The sequence below is a fragment of the Bombina bombina genome, chromosome 3 (assembly GCF_027579735.1).
Source record: "Bombina bombina isolate aBomBom1 chromosome 3, aBomBom1.pri, whole genome shotgun sequence".
Lineage (NCBI taxonomy): Eukaryota > Metazoa > Chordata > Amphibia > Anura > Bombinatoridae > Bombina > Bombina bombina.
Genome location: NC_069501.1, coordinates 305050155 through 305067443, shown reverse-complemented (window position 1 = coordinate 305067443; position 17289 = coordinate 305050155). Strand labels below are relative to the sequence as shown.

At 40.5% G+C, this 17289-nt stretch overlaps 1 protein-coding gene across 3 annotated transcripts in view; it reads left to right on the top strand.

Moving 5' to 3' along the window:
• Nucleotides 1-17289, top strand: part of MAP3K15 (mitogen-activated protein kinase kinase kinase 15) — a 551607-nt gene that overhangs the window by 312675 nt on the left and 221643 nt on the right. For all 3 annotated transcript variants that reach the window (XM_053706395.1, XM_053706394.1, XM_053706393.1), the window contains one exon: nt 6357-6527. In XM_053706395.1, the coding sequence (XP_053562370.1) occupies nt 6357-6527 (171 nt within the window). The remainder of the gene's footprint in view (nt 1-6356; nt 6528-17289) is intronic.

The window sequence follows — 17289 nt, the reverse complement described above, 5'->3', positions numbered from 1 at the left end:
TCTGGATGAAGACTTCTCGCCGCCCGGATGAAAATCATTCAATCGGGACTTAAAAAACGAAGTCGATCTTCAGGGTTTTTTTTAAGGTTTTTTTTTTTTTTAGTTTAGGGTTTGGGCATGTTAAAGAGCTAAATGCCCTTTTAGGGGAAAATCCCCATCCAAATGCCCTTTTCAGGGCAATGGGTAGCTTAGGTTTTTGTTAGTTAGGTTTTTTATTTTGGGGGGTTGGTTGGGTGGTGGATTTTACTGTTGGGGGGTCTTTGTATTTTGTTTTACAGGTAAAAGAGCTGTTTAACTTAGGGCAATGTCCTACAAAAGGCCCTTTTAAGGGCTTTTGGTAGTTTATTGTAGGCTAGGTTTTTTTTTATTTTGGGTGGGCTTTTTTATTTTGATAGGGCTATTAGATTAGGTGTAATTCTTTTTTATTTTTGATCATTTTGTTTGTTATTTTTTATACTTTAGAGTTTATTTTTTGTAATTTAATCTTTTTTATTTTTTGTAATTAGATACTTTGTAATTTTTAGAGTAGTGTTAGGATTTTTTAAATTTGTAGTTTAGTTTAATTTAATTGGTAGTTAGTTTAATTTTAGTTTAATAATTATATTAGTTTAATTGTTAGTTTAAACTTAGTTTTTTTTAATTTGACAGGTAAGTTTTACATTAATTTAAGATAGGGAAATTGTAATTTTAATCTAAAATTAGGGGGGAGTTAGGTTTAGGGGTTACTGGTTTAATTTAGTTTATTTCGTTGTGGGGGGGCTTACAGTTTAGGGGTTAATAGGTTTATTATAGTGGCGGTGGTGTAGGGCTTAATAACTTTAGTATAGTGGGGGCGATGTGGGCGGACAGCAGATTAGGGGTTAATAATATTTAAATAGTGTTTGTGATGCGGGAGGGCGGCAATTTAGGGCTTAATAAGTTTATTATAGGGCTGACGATGTTGGGGAGCGGCGTAATAGGGGTTAATAATTTTTTGTGGCGGCGATGTCGGGAGCGGCAGATTAGGGGCTAATAACTTTAATATAGTGTTTGCGATGCAGTAGGGCCTCGGTTTAGGGGTTAATAGGTAGTTTATGGGTGTTTAGTGTACTTTGTAGCAGTTTAGTTATGATTTTTATGTAACAGATTTGTGTTACGGATCTTGTCGTTTTATGCTGTAACACCGGTTCTTTAGCCAGAACGCAAAACTCGTAATGGCAGTGCTATGGGAATCCCATTAAAAAATGTCATTTTTAAGACTGTGGTACTGACGTTGCATTACAGGCTAAAAGGCTTGCGGTACACCTATACCGACAAGACTTAAAGGGACATTCCAGTCAAAATTTTAATGCACATAGATGAATTACATATTTTAAAAGAAACATATTTCCAATATACATGTATTAGCAAAAATGCTTCTAGAAAAAGTTATCACTGTTTTAGTGCTAACATTTTTCTCTGCACGTGCATGTGAAGCATAACAAGATATTCTCAGTGCACCAGCATTTTAAGTACTGCAGCCGCTCAGATAGCCAGGGGGGCTTGTATCATGTGAGCAATTAACAAATTGAGTCAATACAAGATGGTACATGCACTGTAGGGTCTCTGAGCAAGTGCTTTGTTTAAAATGCTGGTGCACGTTGCATACTTAAATACACTTTTGAAACCTCTATAATTTTTATTAGAAGCATTTTTGCTAATACATGTATATTACAAAAATGCTTATATTCAAAACTGTAATGCATCCATGTAGATTCCAAATATGGCTGGAATGTCCCTTTAATGTAATGGCTGCGGTGATGTTTGAAAGCTGAAATTACCATATTTTCAGAGTTAAAAGACAAACGCACAACTTGTAATCTAGCTGAAAGGTAGTTAAGAATATTAAACTTTCCAATGTTTTTATTTTTAAATATGTATTTCTCTCTCTGTCTCTCTCTCTCTCTCTCTCTCTCTCTCTCTCTCTCTCTCTCTCTTTGTAAAATACATATGCCTACAGTATATATCTATATGAATATATACTGATATGTCTCTCTCTCTCTTTATATATATATATATATATATATATATATATATATATATATATATATATTTAGTATGAATTTTTTCAGAAGAACATTTTATTTTTATATATTTATTTCTCTGTATATTAAATAGTGTTATTAATAATGTAACTGCACTTAAATGTATTTTTGAGGTGTTTTGTGCAACTTTTTATTCAAGTGTAAGTTAACCAGAGCTCTGAGGTCACACTAATCCAATGTGCGCTAACTTCAATTGCGCTCAAGCGATCAAGTCTACTTTCAATTTGTAATACGTGTACTGCTTCTGTTGCACCGAAACAGCTGCGATAAGCCCAATATTGCTCTCCATTCATAATATGGCCCTTAATTGGGTATGTAATATTTTATATTGCTAGTTACCTGTATGTGTTGTAATGGTATTTTCAGTATGCTATGTTTTCTTTCCTGTTAAACTGATAGCATTGATTTGTTTATGCTACATGCCCTATATCTTGTGGGCAGATATGTACAACATCATTACAGTTATAGTATGGCTTCCACAACAGAGATGAGATTTGAAGGGTGATTTCTCTCTCAGTTCTGATGTTCACAGCAGATATGTAGCTCGGTGAGTCTTACAGATAACGTACCTCATAGAGAGGTGGTTGATTAGTATATTGATCACACGTTATTCACTCCCCATATCCAGACACACATTAGTATTATTGGCAACCCAGGGCACCACAATTCCTAAAATGTTACCTCAGGCTACTAATTGGTTTTATATTATAGGCATCTCTATATATAAAAACCTACACTTATCTCTTAAAAAGACTGTTTCCTTAATTTACTGTCTGACCCCTAGGATGAATTAAGATGAATTAAATATGTTGTGCCATGTGTTATTGAAAATGGATGGTCTGCATGGATATAATCTTTATAAAAGTAATTATTTGTGACAAATTAATACATATTCCAAAAACAAGATAAGACAGAGAACAGGTTTAATGTAAACCTGATGTAGCCATCTAAGGATATTGCATAAGCCAATTTACTTGAAATCATGTCATCTGCCCATGTTGTGTTTAATTCTATAACTGGAACCAGCTGGCTATAACTAGCAGTGCTTCAAAGTAAACACCACAATTCCTCACACATTAGCCTATTCCTGGATACCAGGAGATCAGAAAATCATAAGCTGCTATGTAAACTGATCAGCAAACTTTCTAAATCCCTAGTGATTACTAGCCTGGCTTAAAGTAGCTTTTAAGCTCAGTCGCTCTGTTTGCTTTTCACTTGTAAATGCAATCATCGTAAAATGATCATTTATATAGATGACATGAGCAAGTTTTAATTAAGTAATTCTTTCAGGTAAATTCTTGGTTTAAGTAGTCTTAAATGTAGATGCAGAGATTTTGTTTGCAAAGTTGTTGTGGTAACGAAAGATAATGATTTTATTTTATGAAATGTGTTCCAAGATAGGAAAGTGCATTATTTGTCTGTATGATTGGCATTTCAGTTGTATGAATATTATACAGCTGTTTATATTCCAGGTCTTCCTATATAGTGTTCATCATCCTTTAGGCAATTTCTACTCTGTTGAAATCAATGATGTCTTATCTAGAATTACAGGGAACATACAGCCTTTCAGATACAGTAGTTGGGTTTTCTTTGGGAAGTGGATTCTACAGGTTAATACTTTTTAAGGGGACAGATGCTAAATAATTAATATGAGAGATATAGAGCTTTTATCTTATTTTCCCTACCGTTTTTTTTCTTTTCAAATTATGTTAGGGAAGATTTTGATTGTAGATAGATAATAGTGAGTCCTACGTAAAAGTATTTAAAGGGCCATTATAGCGGCAAAAATTACACGTTTTAATTAATTAGAGCATGTCATTTCAACACTACGGACCCTGCAATGCTATGGACTAGATTACAAGTGGAGCTCAATCAATAGAGCAGGATGTGTTTTGTGCAACCTCACGCAAAGAATAACACGCAATCTGGTATTACACGTGAATGGGTTAAAATATAATAACCAAAGCATCTCAACACAGCCAAAAAATGTTTTAGCGCGCTCTATGCTTTTAATGGATAGTGCAGGGAGCACTATTAGTGTGTTCATTCTACTCATGTTACAGTTGGTGAATTAAATGTTGCGCTCATCTCAGTTTAAATACATCTGTAAATTGTAACGCTTTTTAAGACCTGAAGTAAAGCATTATAATTAATAGTATAGCACAGGACTATATGAAAAACACCACTACTTGTTCACCATCGGCTTAGCGCACATTCAGTTTAGTGCCCCATAGTTTTACCACATTGATATCTGACATGCAGATGTTAGTGTAATACTCCGAACTCGGCCAGTAGTCTTGTTATCCTGGTGTCGAGCCTGAAAGATAGGGAATATCCCAGAGCAGAGAAGGTTTGTAAGATGAGGTAAGCGGCACTCACCACAGGCAGGACAGTCCTCGGCGGCAACAGGCAGGAGACCAGAGAAAGGCAGTTCAGAGGTAAACCACTAGTATGGTCAGGCAGGCAGGGTTTTGCAACAGTAAGGCAGTCCAGAGGTAAACCACTAGGATAGGCAGGCAGGGTTTGGCAACAGTAAGGCAATCCAGAGCAATTGGGATTAAACAGGCAGAGTGGTCAGACAAACAGAGTTTAGCAGCAGTATATCAATCCAACAGTTTAAGGGATAAACAGGCAGAGTGGTCAGACAAGCAAGGGTCAGCAACAATATAACAGTCCAGCATAAGAATAAAGAACACCCAGGAGAATAGTAAGTAACACCTATACTTGGGCAGTGATAGGTAGCAAGTGAGTTACTTACATAGGTGCAGGGTTCTCGCCACAGGAGATCCGACCGGCTTCAGAACAAGGAAAGCATGCGGTGATGACGTCACCGACACACGCAGAAAGGAGCCAACTCCTCCCTAGGCAAGGAGCATAACAGCAGGTGCCACGTCCCTAGCAACGGCTAGAGCTGCGCGGGGTGACCGTTTGAGTTCCCTAGACTCTTGCTTGAGCAGTACACTACCCATTCAGCTAGAAGAACAATTTCGAGATCAGGCACTGATGTTGGAAGGGAAGGCTTGGCTTGCAATTGGTGTTCTAATTCATCCCAAAGGTGTTCATTGTGGTTGAGCTCAGTGCTCTGTGCAGGCTACTCGGATTCCTCCACACCAAAATCATTCATACATTTATGGTCCTTGCTTTGTGCACAGTAGAGCAGTTATTCTGAAACAGGAAAGGACCTATCTCAAAGTTTTGCCACAAAGTTGGAAGCACCCAATTGCCTAAAATGTATTTGTATCCCGTAGCATTAAAATTAACCTTCACTGGAACTAAGGTGCCTAATGCCAACACTAAAAAATAGCCCCAGGCGATTTTCCTTCCTCTCCAAACGTTACAGTAGGCACTATGCATTCTGGTAGGTAGCATTCTCCTGGCACCTGTCACACCCAGATTCTTCCATTAGACTGCCACTTAGTGAAGCGCGATTCATTACTACACACAACACATTTCCACTGAGTCCAGTTGAGTCCACTGAGTCCAGTTGCAGTATGCTTTTATACCAAACCAGGTGACCATCAATACCTAAGTTCATGAAGTTCCCAAAATACAGTTCCTTTGCTGATTTTGCTTCCAGAGGCAGTTTGGAACTCTATAGTGAATGATGCAACAGATAGGGGATTTTTTTAAAACCTACACCCTTCAGCACTAGGTGGCCCCATTTTGTGAGTTTGCATGGTCTACCACTTTGTGGCTGGGCTATTGTTGATTCTAGATGCTTCCACTTCACAATAATAGCACTTACAGTTGTCCAGAGAAGATCTAGTAGGGCAGAAATTTCATGAACTGACTCGTAGTAAAGGTGGCATCATATGACATAAGTACTTAAGCTCTTCAGTACAATCTATCATTTCGCCAAAGTTTGTGGAGATTTCATGGCTATGTGTTGGATTTTATGTACCTGTTACAAATGGGTATGACTAAAACACCTGAACTCAATAATTAGGACATGTCTCCACAGATTTTTGGCTATATAGTGTAACTGTGCTAACCTTCACCTCAATCCATTTTACATATCCAAATTTTATATTTCTTAACACTTTACAATGGTAAATATATATTTCTAGTACACAAAGAACAGTGATAACTGCTTTCCATCCAACACAGAGCACTTATAAAACCTCCCTTGCTGAGCAGAGAGCAGTAATATTGTGAATACCTATTTTGTTAATTTAAATAATTTATTCCTATTACTCTTGGGTTCTGTAAGCTAATGTATTACTTGGGAAATGTTGGCCTATATCTGTTTAGCTGTAAATAAAGAAAATAATCCTCCTTGTGTCTTGCTTCTAGTCGGAATAATGCTGGTGACCGAGAGAAAGCCCTCCACGTGATGCTGCAGGTACTGCAGGCTTGTGACCATCCTGCACCTGATATGTTTTGCCTATGTGGGAGGATTTACAAAGACATGTTCCTTGACTCTGACTGCAAGGATACCAAAAGCAGAGACAGTGCTATTGAATGGTATACATAGCAAAGGATTGAATAAAATGTATATGCTTGTAAATATTGATAGGCTCATGGACTTAATATAATTAAATATACATTATCTACTATTATTGCATTCAAAAGGGGATGTTGTGATTAACAAAATTTAGGAATCCCTCTTTTATAGTAAAAAAGCTAAATGTCTTACAGGTATTTACTCTTTAAAGCAGTGTATCATGTGAGTAGTTGCTCAGCAGAACATAATTAAAAAGAGATCTGCTATGAAGAGCATTATGGGAAAAACACAACCGATAGCTCTTGAAGAAGATGAACATATATCTACTAGACATATTCATCTGAATATATGCAAATGTCTTTATTTTCTTTCATAATTAAAGTTTTAGCAAATGCTTGTTAATAAGCTATAGTTCTACAGGTATAATTATCTTATACTGTGTATATATATATATATATATATATATATATATATATATATATATATATATATATATATATATATATATATATATATATATATATATATAAAAGAAAATAGAGAGATGCACTCAGCTGGGACAGAACAAAAGCTAGAATAACTTCCATGCCTGTTCATTTTCAGTGCCCCTCATGGTACATACTCTTTTAGCAAACTATGCCTTTTCACAGAGACAAAATATCCTATAGCTTATCTGCCCAATGACAGTCCAGCGCCGAAATACCAGGCAATTCTTCTCTGAACAAGAGAAACGACAAGCCCCAGAAGTATGTTTCAGTCTTTGGGTCTCGGCAGTGAGGTGCAGTTGCATCTATCTAGGCATATGTGCAAGGAGTCCATGTCTGGTTTCCCCTATTACTTCTACAGGTGTAATTATCTTTGTATTACTACTTTTATGTACATATATATATTTAAAAAATATTAAAATATATATGTTATGGTATAACCCTGTTATCGAGGGTTAATACCAGATGAAAGATGCCCTGAATACGGGATCAGCAACACACAAATCCAGTTAATTTCCCCACAAACACGAGACCAAGCTCCGTCTTGAGGGTAAAACAGAATCTACTTTATTGAGGGCTATATGTCCGGTATTTATTCAGGTCTCCCACCTGGTTGACACTCTCCTTCAACTCTCAGAGCTCTGTGCTTTCTTTAAAAGCAGGTCCTTTTGCTCAGATACTTGATTATAGTCCTTCTCCTGCTTACTTCTGGTTTTAAAAACAACTCCAACTGTCTTAGACAAAACAGTTACTCAAAACTGAAGTTAAGCCCTCCAACAACAGTTACTCAAAACTGAAGTTTACCCCTCCAGTACTGTTGGATTTGCACCCTGTACCTATAATGGGCACAGGGTGACTTAACATAATGCCTGAATCCATAATCCGTAGGGAGGTTGACAGAGGGGTCTGTCACATGGCACCCTCCTGGTGGGACACTCCGGCAGAGCCAGCTTGACCCTTTGGCAGGTCAACTTGGGGATGACCGGACTAGGAGGTGGTAGGAATGTCAGTTTGCCGGGACAATCCATCTGCATTCCTGTTATGAGAGAGAATTCCTGTCCGTATAAATAAGGGTTCAACTTCTTCAGTGCCCAGACCAGGGCTAAACATTCCTTCAAGTTTTTGTTTTCAGAGACGCTTCTTTCCAGTTGGAGACAAATCTCATCAGCTTCTTTACGAGTTTTTTGTATCTGCTCTTTATAGGTATCCACAAGTCCTTCATACTGACGTAGGGTGCCCTTGAGTTGCTGCACCTCATTATGATCCAGCGTCAGCTTCTCCTGCAGTGTCGCTAAGTTTGTCTTTAATGTTTCATGTTCCACTCTGAAGCTGGTGTTTTCTGCGGTCTGTCGGTGCAGCTTGTCTAGCAGAGATTCCCATTCTAAACGCGGTTTTTCCTCTGCGCTCCTCTTTTCTCCCGCTAGCACCGTTACGTGATTGTTTAATGTGACCATTTCATACTCTACTTGACCCTTCTCCTTCATCAGCGCGTTGTAACGGGACTTCCACGTATCAATAGTGGACAGAGATTTACTGAGCTCAGCGTCCTGGGGCGCAGCAGCAGGTGGGTCAGTCTCTGCGGCACGGATCTGGGCACGGGTAGTCACAGGTTTAACATCAGCGGGACCCATGGGAGCGTAGGCAGAAACAAGGGGGGCCAAGTCATTTCCAAGGAGAACATCAGCTGGTAAGTCCTTCATGACCCCCACATTCACATGTCTAGAGCCCACTCCCCAATCCAAATGTACCCGAGCAACAGGTAGGCGGAACACAGCACCCCTGCTACCCTCCCAGCCACAGTGTCTCCGGTGTGCTGGTTCTCAGACACCAAGTTCTTTTGGAGCAAGGTCATGGTAGCACCAGTATCCCGTAGACCACTGACCTCCTTCCCATTCACTTTAACTAGTTGCCGGTGCTGTTGCCGGTTATCCCGGTGGGCAGCTTGCACGGGGTCTACTTCATGTAGGATGCCCCAGCATTCTTCCTCCTCTACGCAGTGGGCAGCAGGCTGAGGGTTACGTGGGTTTCCGCCGGAGGGTCTTCTCCAGGACTGTGCTTGGTTCGCTGTGTTTAGGGGACACTCTGGTCTTTTTTGCCCTAGTTGCTTACATCCAAAGCACCGAATAGGCTGTGAGTAATCCCGTGAGTTGAACCGGGCTGTCTGAGGATAGTTCGTGGCTGAAGGCGGTGTGGTAGAGCGGTGCGCCGGGGGTTGGTAACTGGTAGCTGCTGGGGTGACTGTGGGTCTGTACTCCACTCTGGCAGGGATCTTAGTGGTAGCAGTGTCCAGTTTGCGGGCATCCATATACTCATCTGCCAGGCGAGCAGCTTCATGCAGGGTGGAGGGTTTATGGTCCCGAACCCACTCTCTAACTCCTGCAGATAACTTGTCGAAGCAATGTTCCAATAGGAATAGCTAAAGTACCTCTTCCCCAGATACGGCTTAGCACCCCGCTATCCAGTGAGCTGCTGTGCGGTGCACCTTATATGCCCACTCTACTTAGGAATCTTCAGCTAGTTTAACAGTGTCTCTGAACCGTCTCCTGTATGCCTCCGGTGTAATCGCATACCTGGAGAGCAGAGCCTCTTTTACAACATTATAATCCCTGACTTCCTCATCTGGAATGGCCCGAAAAGCCTCGCTGGCCCGGCCGGATAATTTTCCGGATAATATCGTGACCCAGTCCTCTGCGGGTACCTTGTGTAGTGCACATTGTCTCTCAAAATCCGCAAGGTACCCATCAATCTCTCCTTCTGTTTCAATGAAGTTTTTAAAAGCTGCAAAATGTACTTTTCTCTTTTCCACTGGGGTTGCTGTGACTTGGGCTGCTGCAGCACCGCTTTGTCGAAGTAGGTTGGCCTCCACGGCTGCTATGACCCGATCGATAATTTCGGCAGACGGGTTGGGGCCATAATGTACCAGTCTTATTTTAACCGCCCGATCAAAGCTTGCTTCTTCAGGGGTTCTGTCTGATATGCTGGGCTCATTGGTTCCTTCGGGCCCTGGTACTCCGTCCATCTCGGTCAGTATTGTAATAATCTCCCTCTTCCTGAGGTTACTGGGCTGTTGGCCCCGTTGTTCTAGCAGGTCTTTAAGGGTGGCTCTTTTCAGCCTTTCATACGGTATTCCTTTAGGTCCGGATGTGTAGTTGCTCTTCTGGGCGATGAGGACCATCCCGTCGCTTGCCACCAATGTTATGGTATAACCCTGTTATCGAGGGTTAATACCAGATGAAAGATGCCCTGAATACGGGATCAGCAACACACAAATCCAGTTAATTTCCCCACAAACACGAGACCAAGCTCCGTCTTGAGGGTAAAACAGAATCTACTTTATTGAGGGCTATATGTCCGATATTTATGCAGGTCTCCCACCTGGTTGATACTCTCCTTCAACTCTCAGAACTCTGTGCTTTCTTTAAAATCAGGTCCTTTTGCTCAGATACTTGATTATAGTCCTTCTCCTGCTTACTTCTGGTTTTAAAAACAACTCCAACTGTCTTAGACAAAACAGTTACTCAAAACTGAAGTTAACCCCTCCAACAACAGTTACTCAAAACTGAAGTTAACCCCTCCATTACTGTTGGATTTGCACCCTGTACCTATAATGGGCACAGCGTGACTTAACATAATGCCTGAATCCATAATCCGTAGGGAGGTTGACAGAGGGGTCTGTCACAATATATATATATATTAATTTCAGTTATACAAAATTTGTTATCCTTTATTTGCTTTTCCTTTTTCATTCTTGGGCTACTGTGGGTATCCCCACCTGACACAGAGGAATTCTGTAAAAGGCCAGGAAAGAAGAAACACCTTCTATAATTGACTTTATAGTGGGGCTTTTTTTAGCACCAGACTGCTAATACAGTCATTACTTTCTTTCATGTAAGTGGCAAGAGTCCATGAGCTAGTGACGCATGGGATATACATTCCTACCAGGAGGGGGAAATGTTTCACAAACCTCAAAATGCCTATAAATGCTCCTCCCACCACACACATACCTCAGTTTTACAAACTTTACCTCCTATGGAGGTGGTGAAGTAAGTTGTGCTTGATTTCTTCTATCATAGGCGCTTCTAGGCATTTTGAAGCCCAATTCCTCTCAGAGTACAGTGTTTGTCAGAGGGATGTGAAGGGAGTATTGCCTGTTGATTTAGTGGTTTCACCTATGGGAAATCTTTTCAAAGGCTCTCTGTAATCTGTTGCAGGGATTCATCCCCTGCCTCCCTTTTCAGATCAACGTTATACTCCTATACCATTACTTCTGCTGATATTTTTTAGTACTGGTTTGGCTGTCTGCTATATGTGGATGGGTGTCTTCTGGTAAGTATGTATAATTTTTTAAAACACTCTCAGCTATTTCTGGCACTTTATATTATATTGTAAAGTTTTAAATATATGTGTTTGCTTATATTTGCTATGAGTCAGGTAGGTGTATGTATATTTTCCTTTTTTTGCAGTCTATCAGTTTCAGTATAGAATTTATGTTTGGGAAGAATATTTAATTTTTTCTTACCTGGGGTTTCAGTTTTTTCAATTTGAATTTATTTCCCAAAATTTTCACGGGCAAACTAGGCTCGCGAGGACGCAAAATGCCGTTTTTTTTATGGCAAAAATGTTTTTCCTTGAAATTGCGCCTGTCTCGTCATTTCCTGCATCTTTGTTGACGTTAGTTATTTTGGCACGAAGTTGCGCTTGTTATGATGCGGGTTGCGTCATTTCCTGGTGTTGGCTTTGGCGCTAAAATTATTTTTTTCACTTCCTTTTGCGTCATGCGTCATACTTGGTGCCAATTTTTTTTGTATATTACCCCTCTTCCTTTAATGCTTCTGGTTCTCTTCATATTTTCAAGAGCAATGATGCTTATTTTTTTGCATCTTACATTGCATTAGCATTTTTTCCCATTCCTGAAACTGCTATATGAGGAAATTGGATATTTTGATTAAATGCTGTTTTTTTCTTTTTACATTTTACAAGATGTCTCAGTCTGATCCTGCCTCTGATGTTGCTGTAGAAACCATGCTGCCTGAACAGTTCTACCAAAGCTAAGTGTGTCAAGCTAAGTGTGTTGTAAATTAACTGATGTTATTTCTTCAGCTCAATTATGTGGCATCTGTCATGACAAGCTTTTGCATGCTGATAATGTTTCTATTAGTACTAATACAATGGGGCCCATTTATCAAAGGGCTTGCGGACCTGATCCGACACTGCGGATCAGGTCCGCAAGACCTCACTAAATGCGGAGAGCAATACGCTCTCCACATTTAACATTGCACCAGCAGCTCACAAGAGCTGCTGGTGCAACGCCGCCCCCTGCTGACTCGCGGCCAATCGGCCGCCAGCAGGGAGCTGTCAATCAACCCGATCGTATTCGATCGGGTTGATTTCCGGCGGTTCCTGTCCGCCTGCTCAGAGCAGGCGGACAGGGTTATGAAGCAGCGGTCTTTAGACCGCTGCTTCATAACTTGTGTTTCTGGCGAGTCTGAAGACTCGCCAGAAACACAGCCCTTCAAGCTCCATACGGAGCTTGATAAATGGGCCTGTAAGTATGTTGTTCCTTCAACGTCTAATGTACCTGATATTTTTGCAGATGTAAAGATTTATATTGCTGCAGCTATAGATAAGGCTATGTCTTCTATTCCACCTTCAAATAAATGTAAAAGGTCTTTTAAAACTTCTCATAATTCTGATGAAATTTGTATTGACCGACAGCATACTGAAATATCCTCTGCTGATGAGGATTCCTCTGGTTCAGAGGATTCTGAATCAGATTCTGAAATTTTCAAATTTGTTGAAGGAAGTTCTGGTTACTTTGGGTATTGAACAGTCTAGTCCTCTTGATAACAAAGCCAGTAAACATTTAAATTCTGTTTTTAAACATTCTAAGGTTGCACCCGAGGTTTTTTCTATTCCATATGCTGTTTCTGATATGATTACTAAGGAATGGTCAAAGCCTGGTTCTTCTTTTAATCCTTCTTCTAGGTTTAAGAAGTCATATCCTTTACCTGTGGCTAATTTAGAGTTTTGGGAAAAAGTCCCTAAGGTTGATGGGGCTATTTCCACTCTTGCCAAACGTACTACTATTCCAATGGAAGATAGTACTTCTTTTAAGGATCCTTTAGATCAGTGGTTCTCAACCAAAGTGATCTCAAGGCCCGGTAAATTTTAGCTAGACATTTCCAGGGCCCGGTAGTTTTATATATATATATATATTATATATATATATATATATATATATATATATATAGTGAGCAGCAGGGGTGGGCTGATCAGCTAGGCAAATAGGACCTTGGCCTAGGGACTAGCAAGTAGGGGGGCACACAAATGGCATCTCCACGGATCCTGGTGCATTCCTTAAGCTGGAGTTTTCAGTTGCCCTATCAGTAACTAAGCAAATAAGTGTGGGTTTAGTGGGGGCCCGGGTGGGGTCTGTCGCTGTGAGGGCCATGGAGTCTGGGGTCTGGCCCTGGAGGTTGGGTGCCCTTTCTCTGGACCTTAATGTTGGGGATCCTGGCTCTGGAGGTTGAGGGGCCTGTTGGGGGCAGGGCAGGGAGGCTACCATGGTCATTTGCATAAAATTTAATACATTTCGGTCAGTGTGAGACAGTTTTCCTGGGGCCTTGATTGGTCTCAGTCTGCCCCTGGTGTGCAGTGGGGTAAGAGTGTGCAGTGGGGGCATGACAGGTCGGGGCCCACCAACAGGGCTATCACGGCCCGGTACTGGGCCATGGCCCGGCTGTTGAGAAACCAGGCTTTAGATAGAAAGATTGAATCTTATCTAAAGAAAGCTTATTTACATTCTGGTTATATTCTTAGACCTGCCATTTCTATGGCTGATGTGGCCGCTGCTTCAACTTTTTGGTTGGACAGTTTAGCTCGTCAGGTGGAAGATCCTGATTTGTCTAGCATTATTCTTCTGCTTCAACATGCTAATCATTTTATTTGTGATGCTATATTTGACATTATTAAGATTGATATTAAATCTTTGCCTTCAGCTATTTTAGCCAGAAGAGCTTTATTGCTTAAATCTTTGAATGCTGACATGGTGTCTAAGGCCTCTATTTATTAAAGTTTGGCGGACCTGATCCGACAGTGCGGATCAGGTCCGCCAGACCTCGCTGAATACGGAGAGCAATATGCTCTCCGTATTCAGCATTGCACCAGCAGCTCACAAGACACAACACCGCCCCCTGCAGACTCGCGGCCACCAGCAGGGGGGTGTCAATCAACCCGATAGTACTCGATCGGGTTGATTTCCTGCGATGTCTGTCCATCTGCTCAGAGCAGGCAGACAGGTTATGGAGCAGCTGTCTTTGCCAGAAACACGGGGCATCAAGCTCCATTCAGAGCTTGATAGATATGCCCCTAAATCTAGATTACTTTCTTTCCAGGATAAAAATGTATTTGGTTCTCAATTGGATTCTATTATTTCCACTATCACTGGGGGGGAAGGGAGTTTTTTACCCCAAGATAAGAAGTCTAAGGGTAAATTTAAGGCTCCTAATTGTTTTCGTTCCTTTTGGCAGAATAAGGAACAAAAGTCTACTCCTTCCCCTATGGCCTCTAGTTCCAATTGGAGACCATCTTTAAATTGGAATAAAACCAAGCCTTATAAAAAACCAAATCCAGCCCCCAAGACTGCATGAAGGTATGGCCCTCAATCCAGTTCAGCTGGTGGGGGGCAGATTAAAATTATTTCAGGAAATTTGGTCAGGTTCTGTTCAGAATCAGTGGATTCAGAATATTGTGTCTCAAGGATATCGGATAGGTTTCAGAATAAGACCTCCCATGGGAAGATTCTTTCTTTCTCATGTTCCAGCAAATCCTGTGAAGGCTCAGGCTTTTCTGAAATGTGTTTCAGATCTAGAGCTTTCAGGGGTGATTGTGCCAGTTCCTCTACAGGAATATTCCAATCTATTCATTGTCCCAAAGAAAGAGAATTCTTTCAGACCAGTTCTGGATCTGAAACTTTTAAATCATTTTGTAAAAGTCCCAACTTTCAAGATGGTGACTATAAGGACTAGCTTGCCTTTTGTTCAGCAAGGGCATGTATGTCCACAATAGACTTACAGGATGCTTATCTGCATATTCCAATTCATCCAGACCACTACCGGTTTCTGAGATTCTCTTTTCTAGACAAGCATTACCAGTTTGTCGCTCTTCCATTTGGCCTAGTGACAGCTCCAAGAATAGTTTCGAAAGTTCTCAGTGCCCTTCTATCTGTAATCAGAGAGCAGGGTATTGCAGCGTTTCCTTATTTGAACGATATCTTGGTAATAGCTCAGTCTTTTCATTTAGCAGAATCTCACACAAAATAACTAGTATAGTTTCTTCAAAGGCATGGTGTGAGGATCAATTTTCAAAAGAGTTTATTGATTCCTCAGACAAGGGTTTTTAGGTTTCCAGATAGATTCAGTGTTCATGACTTTGTCTTTAACAGACAACAGGCGAATTAAATTGGTTTTAGCTTGTCTAAACTTTCAGTCTCGATCGTTCCCTTCAGTGACTGTGCATGGAAGTTTTAGGTCTTATGACTGTAGCATTGGGCATGATCCATTTTGCTTGTTTTCATATGAGACCTCATATGAGCAGCTTTGCATGCTGAATCAATGGTGCAGGGATTATACTCTGATATCACAACTGATATACTTAAATCCCAACATTCAACTCTCTCTGTCTTGGTGGTTGGACCATCACCGTATCGTTCGAGGGGCTTCTTTTGTTCATCCTTCCTGGACTGTTATCTCAACGGACGCAAGTCTTACAAGTTGGGGAGCTGTCTGGGGTTCTTTGACAGCACAAGGGGTTTAGAAAACTCGCAGCTCTTTAGCAATGAAAGAAGTATCTTGGATACTTTCTTGGGCGGAGTCCAACTCTTGTTTAATTTCTACGATTCAATTTCCAGGTGTAGACAATTGGGAAGCCAATTATCTCAGTCGTCAGACTTTGCATCTGGGGGAGTGGTCTCTCCATCCAGATGTGTTTTATCAGACTGTACAGATGTGGGGTCTTCGAGAAATAGATCTGATGGCCTCTTGTTTAAACAAGAAACTTCCCAGATATCTTTCCAGATCCAAAGGTCCTCAGGCAGAGATGATGGATGCTTTAGCAGTTCCTTGGTTTTACCAACCTGCTTACATTTTTCCACCTCTAGTTCTTCTTCCAAGGGTGATCTCCAAGATCATAATGGAACAATCTCATGTGTTTCTGGTATGCGGATCTTGTCCGGATGTCCAGTTGCCAATCTTGGCCACTTCCTTTAAGGCCAGACCTTCTATCTCAAGGGCTCAAATCAGGATTTCAAATCTCTAAATTTGAAGGTATGGAAATTGAACGCTTAGTTCTTTGTCATAGAGGTTTCTCTGACTCAGTGATTGACACTATGTTACAGGCTCATAAGTCTGTTTCAAGGAAGATTTATTATCGGGTTTGGAAAACCTATATTTCATGGTGCTCCTCTCATATTTTTTCTTGGCATTATTTTAGAATTCCTCGGATTTTAGAATTTCTTCCTGATGGTTAGGATATTATTTCATAGAAAGATTGCTAAACTTCCTGATATTCACTGTTTTGTTCAGGCTTTGGTTTGTATCAAACCTGTTTATTAAGTCTATTTCTCCTCCTTGGAATCTTAATTTGGTTTTAAGGATTTTGCATGCTCCTCCTTTTGAGCCTATGCATTCTTTGGATTTTAAACTACTTTCTTGGAAAGTGTTATTTCTTTTGGCTGTCTCTTCTGCTAGAAGAGTTTCTTAGTTATCGGCTCTCTCTTGTGAGTCTCCTTATCTGATATTCCATCAAGATAAAGCGGTTTTACAGACTTTGTTTAAATTCTTGCCTAAGGTTGTGAATTCTGACAACATTAGTAGGGAAATTGTTGTCCCTTCCTTGTGTCCTAATCCTAAAAATTCTCTTGAGAGAGCTCTACATTCTTTGGATGTGGTGAGAGCTTTGAAATACTATGTTGAGGCTACTAAGGATTTCAGTAAGACTTCTAGTCTTTTTGTTATTTTCTCTGGTTCCAGGAAAGGTCAGAAAGCCTCTGCCATTTCTTTGGCATCTTGGTTGAAACTTTTGATTCACAAGGGTTATTTGGAGGCGGGGCAGTCTCCACCTCAGAGAATTACAGCTCATTCTACTAGATCAGTTGCCACTTCTTGGGCTTTCAAGAATGAAGCTTCAGTTGATCAGATTTGCAGAGCAGCAACTTGGTCTTCTTTGCATACATTTACTAAACGTTACCATTTTGATGTATTTTCTTCTTCAGAAGCTGTCTTTGGTAGAAAAGTTCTTC